The following is an 8,994-nucleotide window of genomic DNA, read 5'->3' on the forward strand; positions in this document are numbered from 1 at the left end:
AGCTGGAGGGATTCAAATTCCTGGGCCATTGGAACCGGTTCTGGGGGAGGTGGGACCAGTACAAATTGGACGGTCTGCATCTGGGCAGGACTGGAACCAATGTCCTAGGGGGAGTGTTTGCCAGTGCTGTTGGGGAGGGTTTAAACTAATGTGGCAGGGGGATGGGAACCGATGCAGGAAGTCAGTGGGAAATAAAGTGGTGACAGAAACAAAAGGCAGTAAGGGAGAGTGTACAGAACATGACCGGACAGATGGTCTGAGAAAGCAGGGCAAAGACCAAGGGAAGTCTAGATTAAACTGCATTTATTTCAATGCAAGAAGTCTGATGGGCAAGGCAGATGAACTCAGGGCATGGATGGGTACATGGGACTGGGATGTTATAGCTATTACTGAAACATGGCTAAGGGAGGGGCAGGACTGGCAGCTCAATGTTCCAGGGTACAGATGCTATAGGAAAGATAGAGCAGGAGGTAAGAGAGGAGGGGGAGTTGCGTTCTTGATTAGGGAGAACATCACGGCAGTAGTGAGAGGGGATATATCCGAGGGTTCGCCCACTGAGTCCATATGGGTAGAACTGAAAAATAAGAAGGGAGAGATCACTTTGATAGGATTGTACTACAGACCCCCAAATAGTCAACGGGAAATTGAGGAGCAAATATGTAAGGAGATTACAGACAGCTGCAAGAAAAATAGGGTGGTAATAGTAGGGGACTTTAACTTTCCCAACATTGACTGGGACAGCCATGGCATTAGGGGCTTGGATGGAGAGAAATTTGTTGAGTGTATTCAGGAGGAATTTCTCATTCAGTATGTGGATGGCCCGACTAGAGAGGGGGCAAAACTTGACCTCCTCTTGGGAAATAAGGAAGGGCAGGTGACAGAAGTGTTAGTGAGGGATCACTTTGGGACCAGTGATCATAATTCCATTAGTTTTAAGATAGCTATGGAGAAGGATAGGTCTGGCCCAAAAGTTAAAATTCTAAATTGGGGAAAGGCCAATTTTGATGGTATTAGACAGGAACTTTCAGAAGTTGATTGGGAGAGTCTGTTGGCAGGCAAAGGGACGTCTGGTAAGTGGGAGGCTTTCAAAAGTGTGTTAACCAGGGTTCAGGGTAAGCACATTCCTTATAAAGTGAAGGGCAAGGCTGGTAGAAGTAGGGAACCTTGGATGACTCGGGAGATTGAGGCACTAGTCAAAAATAAGAAGGAGGCATATGACATGCATAGGCAGCTGGGATCAAGTGGATCCCTTGAAGAGTATAGAGATTGCCGGAGTAGAGTTAAGAGAGAAATCAGGAGGGCAAAAAGGGGATATGAGATTGCTTTGGCAGATCAGGCAAAGGTGAATCCAAAGAGCTTCTACAAATACATAAAGGGCAAAAGGGTAACTAGGGAGAGAGTAGGGCCTCTTAAGGATCAACAAGGTCATCTATGTGCGGAACCACAAGAGATGGGTGAGATCCTGAATGAATATTTCACATCGGTATTTACGGTTGAGAAAGGCATGGATGTTAGGGAACTTGGGGAAATAAATAGTGATGTCTTGAGGAGTGTACATATTACAGAGAGGGAGGTGCTGGAAGTCTTAACGCGCATCAAGGTAGATAAATCTCCGGGACCTGATGAAATGTATCCCAGGACGTTATGGGAGGTTAGGGAGGAAATTGCGGGTCCCCTAGCAGAGATATTTGAATCATCCACCGCTACAGGTGAGGTGCCTGAAGATTGGAGGGTAGCAAATGTTGTGCCTTTGTTTAAGAAGGGCGGCAGGGAAAAGCCTGGGAACTACAGACCAGTGAGCCTGACATCTGTAGTGGGTAAGTTGTTAGAGGGTATTCTGAGGGACAGAATCTACAGGCATTTGGAGAGGCAGGGACTAATTAGGAACAGTCAGCATGGTTTTGTGAGAGGAAAATCATGTCTCACGAATTTGATTGAGTTTTTTGAAGGGGTAACCAAGAAGATAGATGAGGGCTGTGCAGTAGACGTGGTCTACATGGACTTCAGCAAAGCATTTGACAAGGTACCGCATGGTAGGTTGTTACATAAGGTTAAATCTCATGGGATCCAAGGTGAGGTAGCCAATTGGATACAAAATTGGCTTGACGACAGAAGACAGAGGGTGGTTGTCGAGGGTTGTTTTTCAAACTGGATGCCTGTGTCCAGCGGTGTGCCTCAGGGATCGGTGCTGGGTCCGCTGTTATTTGTTATTTATATTAATGATTTGGATGAGAATTTAGGAGGCATGGTTAGTAAGTTTGCAGATGACACCAAGATTGGTGGCATTGTGGACAGTGAAGAAGGTTATCTAGGATTGCAACGGGATCTTGATAAATTGGGCCAGTGGGCCGATGAATGGCAGATGGAGTTTAATTTAGATAAATGTGAGGTGATGCATTTTGGTAGATCGAATCGGGCCAGGACCTACTCCGTTAATGGTAGGGCGTTGGGGAGAGTTATAGAACAAAGAGATCTAGGAGTACAGATTCATAGCTCCTTGAAAGTGGAGTCACAGGTGGATAGGGTGGTGAAGAAGGCATTCAGCATGCTTGGTTTCATTGGTCAGAACATTGAATGCAGGAGTTGGGATGTCTTGTTGAAGTTGTACAGGGCATTGGTGAGGCCACACTTGGAGTACTGTGTACAGTTCTGGTCACCCTATTATAGAAAGGATATTATTAAACTAGAAAGAGTGCAGAAAAGATTTACTAGGATGCTACCGGGACTTGATGGTTTGACTTACAGGGAGAGGTTAGACAGACTGGGACTTTATTCCCTGGAGAGTAGGAGGTTAAGGGGTGATCTTATAGAAGTCTATAAAATAATGAGGGGCATAGATAAGGTCGATAGTCAAAATCTTTTCCCAAAGGTAGGGGAGTCTATAACGAGGGGGCACAGATTTAAGGTGAGAGGGGAGAGATACAAAAGGATCCAGAGGGGCAATTTTTTCACTCAAAGGGTGGTGAGTGTCTGGAACGAGCTGCCAGAGGCAGTAGTAGAGGCGGGTACAATTTTGTCTTTTAAAAAGCATTTGGACAGTTACATGGGGAAGATGGGTATCGAGGGATATGGGCCAAGTGCAGGCAATTGGGACTAGCTTAGTGGTATAAACTGGGCGACATGGACATGTTGGGCCGAAGGGCCTGTTTCCATGTTGTAACTTCTATGATTCTATGATTCTACTTACCTAGTTGAGGTACTTGACAGACCTCATTGACAGGAGATTTTGGCAGGGGTGCAATTTTCATGGATCCTCAGCGTGTTTCCCGTGCTGTGGGAAGCACTCCCTGTTGGAGCAGACGTGTTTCAGTCAGCAGCCAGTGGGAGATGCAAAGGATTTTTTGACAGTCGGGGGGAATACCTCATTTATTGCAACAGTGCTCTCTGTCACGTCAGACAAAGTTTTGGCTGCAACACCTTTGTCTTAATTTATACCCTAAATTCTGCTGTGCAAACACATTTACCTGCTTTGCGGACCCCCTCAAACTCACACCGTCATGATGGGGGGGGCGCCATGGCTGCATTCATCACTTCACGAGGACAAGCAACATCACCAGCCTCGCCAGGCATGCCTTCCACCTCCGCCACGTGGAGCTCCACAATACAGTGCTGCGCCACAGGCAACTGCACAAAATAGTCGTGCAACTACACATACATCCACTGTAGGGTGACCCAATGCGTGGCATCAAGTGTGGGTGTTCATGGAGTACCTCATGAAAGGGACTTATTGCACAAGCCAGTCAAGAATGGCCAAGACGTGGCAGTAGTGGTGACAATATAATATTTAATGTGAGTTGAACCAAAATCAAATATAAATAAAAAACATGACAAACCGTCAAACACCCTTGTGCATCCCCTTTGTGCTCACGAAACCTTTGCCTTATGCTTCCTACTACTCATACATGATGCATCCCCTGTGGCTGCAGCTGAGGTAATGGCAGGTTGGGTGAGGGTGACCGTGAAAGAGATGCATCAGAGGGTGAGTATGAGACAGAACCATGAGATTGTGTGAGGATTGGGTTGAGTGGTCGTGGTGGAATGAGTACTGGGGAGGTGAGTAAGTGCAGGTAAGTTGAGGATGAGGTTTGAGTGGGTGTGAGGAGTGATGTGATAGGGTAGTATTGGCAGTGCAGAAGGAGTTGTGGGGTGGGGTTGGTGATGTGGATGACGGAGTGTAGGAGAATGAGTAAGTGTGCTCACTTTGGCTGACCTAGTTAGGTCATTGAAGCGCTTTCTGCACTGTATCCAGGTGCGAGATATGTTGCTGGTGCTGCTGACCTCCTCTGCCGCCTCGAGCCAGGCCTTCTTGGTGGCAGAGGCAGGCCACTTCCTCCCGTCTGCCGGGTAGAAGATCTCCCTCCTCCTCCTCACCCCATCCAGTAAGACCTGGAGTGAGGCATCATTAAACCTGGGAGCAGCCTTTCGCCAGGGCTGCTCCATGCTGTAATTTGGCTGTTTGCTGCAGGAGCAGCATTGGAGGACTGCCCCTTTAAATAGGGCTCCTCCAGTTGACAGCCTGTGATGCGGGTGCGCAGTCCGCCCACTGCGCAGTTTTCCAACGGGAAACCCGGAAGCCAAGGTAAGTGGCTTCAATTTACTCGCGATCGCGTGGGGAACCCACCGATTTTACTGGGTGGGTTACCCACGTGCCCAGTCGACCCCCCGCATCCAACCCGCCTCCCTTGTAATATCGGGGCCATTGAGTCTGTAGTGCTAACAATTACATAGAATTTAGAGCACAGAAACAGGCTATTCGGCCCAACTTGTCCATGCCGGTATTTATGTTCCACACGAGGCTCCTCCCATCACTCTTCATCTAACCCTATCAGCATATGCTTCTATTCCTTTCTCCCTCATGTGTTTATCTAGCTTCCCCTTAAACGCATCTATACTATTCGCCTCAACTACTCCTTGTGGCAGCAAGTTCCACATTCTAACCACTCTCTGGGTAAAGAAGTTTCTCCTGAATTCCCTATTGGATTTATTAGTGACTAATAGTCAGTAAGTGATCTGCCTTATGAGAAATTATATTATCTGACATGAAATAAGATTATGGATGCAGGTCATAATCTAAAATCATTATAATTGCAGGGAATTTTCAAATATTCATTTTCCCTCTCTCTAGATATCACTCATCCTGTTACCTACAAGAACTGGGTTCGAGGATTATGTGGTAATTTTGATGGAATGAGCAAGAATTATCTCACGAAACCTGATGGAACAAGAATTACAGAAGTGAAAGATTTTGGTGCAAGTTGGGAGGTTGACAGAAATAGACCTGCAACCGGTGAACCAGAAGCTGCAGGTAGTCAGAGGTATGTGTGTAAAAGCTCTCTTATGACGAGTGGTATAATGTGTATGAGGGTTAGGGTGTAGAGATATGAGGGAGGAAGTAAAGATTCACAACAGGCTCTACTGAACTGTCTGTGTTATAACATCATGACATCTCCAATATTGTGGAATGATTTGTGCAGTAAATAAAAAATCGTCTTAACAAATTTGCAGCTGTGCATGTCAGGTAAAATACCAGTTTGTTGCGACTATGTTAAGAATATATAGTTTTTGTAGTACTATTTACAATAGCACTGTGCTAGCAATGAGATCATCAGCAATTGGTGATGCAACGTCATAATCACAGTAAATTGTTAACACGTGCACTGTAAATCTAACTGTGGGTGAGAGAGGTTTCAGTCGGCAATCTTGCAGGGCTCTGGCAGTTGAAGTTGCTTTTAAATTTACCTATTAAAATTGTTCCTATCTAGAGAGTGCGACCTCAATGCACCACCCGAGCCCTCATAGACATTTTAGTCATGTGTGAGTCTGTGTAGGGCTGCTGGGTTTCGCCACGCAGCGGATACCCGATTTCCAACCAGTGTAAACATGTTGGAGTGGCTCCTCATGTTGCAGGGATGTGAGGTCTTAACCTGACAACAGATTCAAAGACCCACATTTATTAGGAACATAGCTGAGTGAGGGAGAACTGCTGTCAGCTCCACTCCTGCAAAGTTAATCTTTCAGGGAATTACAGAGAGAAACGTGTATATATATACACACACACACACACACACACACAGTTTAAATAGGGTCCACAGAGACAGTCTTCAATGCTTCTTATTTTTCAATTGTAAACAATTTTACAACACCAAGTTATAGTCCAACGATTCTTATTTGAAATCTACAAGCTTTCGGAGGTTTCCCCCTTCCTCAGGTAAATGAGGAAGCTTGTAGATTTCAAATAAAAATCGTTGGACTATAACTTGGTGTTGTAAAATTGTTTACAATTGTCAACCCCAGTCCATCACCGGCATCTCCACATCTTATTTTTCAGGTCTGTAGTCTGAATCTCAGCATAACAATGGAGAATGTTTGATAAAATGGAAAATGCTGGGAACACACAGCAGGTCCATCAGCATTTGAGAAGAGACAAGATAGGTTGTTGTACATCAGAGATAGAAACTTCTTTTCTAATGGAGAATCATTCGGAGTAATTTTCTGATTGCATGCTAGCGGCAGGAACTTTGGCCGCTGACAGGACATGTTGGAAAATCACAGACAGCATGCCCACGAGATTGTGAGCAAGGTTCCCCGCTGCCATCGCATGCTTGGAAAATTACCCCCATTGTTTCCTCTTGCTAATACCAGGTACTGGGCACAGATGAACAGAAGTTGATCTAATCACATAGTATAGCTGTATTCACCTATAGACTAACTCTAAACAAAAGACGCTGTGGCATGTGTCAGTCTGTTTCAAAGAAATGGGAAAGGAATATATCACTTATCCCTCATTTTTGATAGAGCTTCCATTCAACCAGATGCAAATTAATGTGATCTGCCTGAATGGCAAATTCATTCGTGGATAAACAGGTGATTATCATCATGAATGCCTCTCATTTACATGTAGATTGAGATGCTAAATCTGAATCCAGTCCATTTTGTTTTGTTTGTTATGAATCTTTTTGCTGCTTGTTGTTTGAATGCAGGCGGCACCCTATTACAGATGAAGACCTTGAAAATATTGAATTAGACACTGAATTTGACTTGCAGTGCAGCAAAACTAAACTGAAGCTCATAAACAGCACCAGCTACTGCGGAATCATTTCTGATCCAGTTGGTCCGTTCAATGACTGTCACAGATTCATCTCACCAGAACAGTATCAAATGTAAGAATCATATATTTTTGTGCAATGAACATACAGTTTGACTACCATCATTTCACAAATATAACAATCCTCACCACATTGGATACTTCACCTGGCTGTATTATACCCGTCTATATATTCAGCCTTTTACACATAAACAGACTCATTAAATCTCAGATTTTAACTAAAAGCTACATTTTCCTTTGAGTATAAAGTAGATATGAGTAAACAGGTGAACAAGGCTATTAGTATGCAGAAATGGACCAAAATGTCCCTTTCCAGTGTTAGTCATTCAAAGGTAAATAATAGCTTGTTAAAGAGGAGTGGCGCAGACTGAAGGACCTGTTCTTGTGAAGGTCAACAATTGTAAACAATTTTACAACACCAAGTTATAGTCCACAACGATTTTATTTTTAATCCCACAAGCTTTCGGGGGCTTTCCCCTTCCTCAGGCGGTGTGGAAATGACAATTTCGAATCCTTCGCATGTCAGGAGCAAGATGTCACTCTGGGAGACTGGAGGAAAGACACCCGCTGTGGTATGGACTGTATCATTACATTCTCTTTATATCTTTTGCTTTGAGGCAGGTGATGCTTGAGTACTGTTGGGGTGCTTTCACACCATAGCGTTGGTGCGAAGCAATTTATTTTGCAACAATGCTGCAGTGTAAATTCAGCCTGAATCCGGAGTTGGGGCCGGAACTGACACTGGAGGAAGAGGAGCGAGACTTCCTGGAGGATATAATCTCACTCTGTATTGCTGCAAAGTCATTTCCGGTCCTGACACCCACTTTACGCTCCACAAGTTTAGCTTTGCAAAAACAGCTTCAAACCAACACTAAACGTGTAGTGTGAATGCACCATTAACAACTGAATGATTAAGATCTATAATTATTCTTGTAATTCTTGTAATTTAACATGCAAGTTTTATTCCCAGTTTTTGATCTGATAATTTCTGTCAACTGAACATGGAGATTAGATTGCAGCTTTTAAATAATCCAAGGAACGTATATAAAAAAAAGTTTTGTTTTTTGAACATTTCTTATGTGAAATAGAGGTGTGAAGAGTATCAGACAGTCAGTGCATTCAAATGCAATTAAGCGACCATGGAGTAAAGTTTGCAATTCAGTGCCCCTGAAGCAGAGCTTTACGCGATGGGAGCATACACCAACAACAGTGGTGGAGTGATTAAAATCGGGGGTGCGCAAGAGGCCAGGATTGGAGGAGTGCAGAGATCTCGGAGAGTTGTAGGGCCAGAGGAGGTTACAGAGATAGGATACAGAATTACATATGTCAGTTATTTAGTCACAGAGGTCAGCGTGCACAGTTCAGGGCTAGCACGGTTTTCCATCCGTTAAAATCAACGGACAGAAAATTGTGTGGGCCACAAATCACGGGAGCTGAAAGTGTGCCCAAATCGCTAATTTGCACTTCTGTCAGGTGATGCTCTGAGCTAGGAGATCTAAATCGTAAAACTTACCCCCATTTTTTTTCAAAATGGTTGTCACTTCTGAAGCAAAAGCAGACCGGACGCTGAATGAGACCACCTCATTAATAGAGTTTTAATCCTTAGCAGATGCCTTGAACAATTCCAAAGCTGCAATCTAATCTCCATGTTCCACAGTGGGAAAAAGACACGAATAAATACTTGCATGTAAAATTGTGAGAATAATTAAGTATCATAGTTTTTAACAACTAACAGGATGGAAATGGCAAACATAGGCCTATAAATTAGATCGGGCCTGAATTGGGGCGCCATCCCTGTACAGACCACGGCAAATTGGTCCGCTTGCCTCAATAGTACCGATGTGCTCACCTGTCGTGAGGGGGCGGTGGCCGGCAGCAGCCCACGGTTT

At 44.4% G+C, this 8,994-nt stretch overlaps 1 protein-coding gene across 1 annotated transcript in view; it reads left to right on the forward strand.

The window, feature by feature from the left end:
• LOC137331731 (IgGFc-binding protein-like) overlaps positions 1-7,164 on the forward strand; it is a 130,541-nt gene extending 123,377 nt beyond the window's left edge. The window contains exons 59-60 of the mRNA XM_067995718.1: positions 5,126-5,315; positions 6,981-7,164. Coding sequence (XP_067851819.1) covers positions 5,126-5,315; positions 6,981-7,164 — 374 coding nt within the window. The remainder of the gene's footprint in view (positions 1-5,125; positions 5,316-6,980) is intronic.
• The last annotated feature ends 1,830 nt before the right edge of the window (positions 7,165-8,994 follow it).

This window comes from Heptranchias perlo, chromosome 13 (genome assembly GCF_035084215.1).
Source record: "Heptranchias perlo isolate sHepPer1 chromosome 13, sHepPer1.hap1, whole genome shotgun sequence".
NCBI classification, from domain to species: Eukaryota; Metazoa; Chordata; class Chondrichthyes; order Hexanchiformes; family Hexanchidae; genus Heptranchias; species Heptranchias perlo.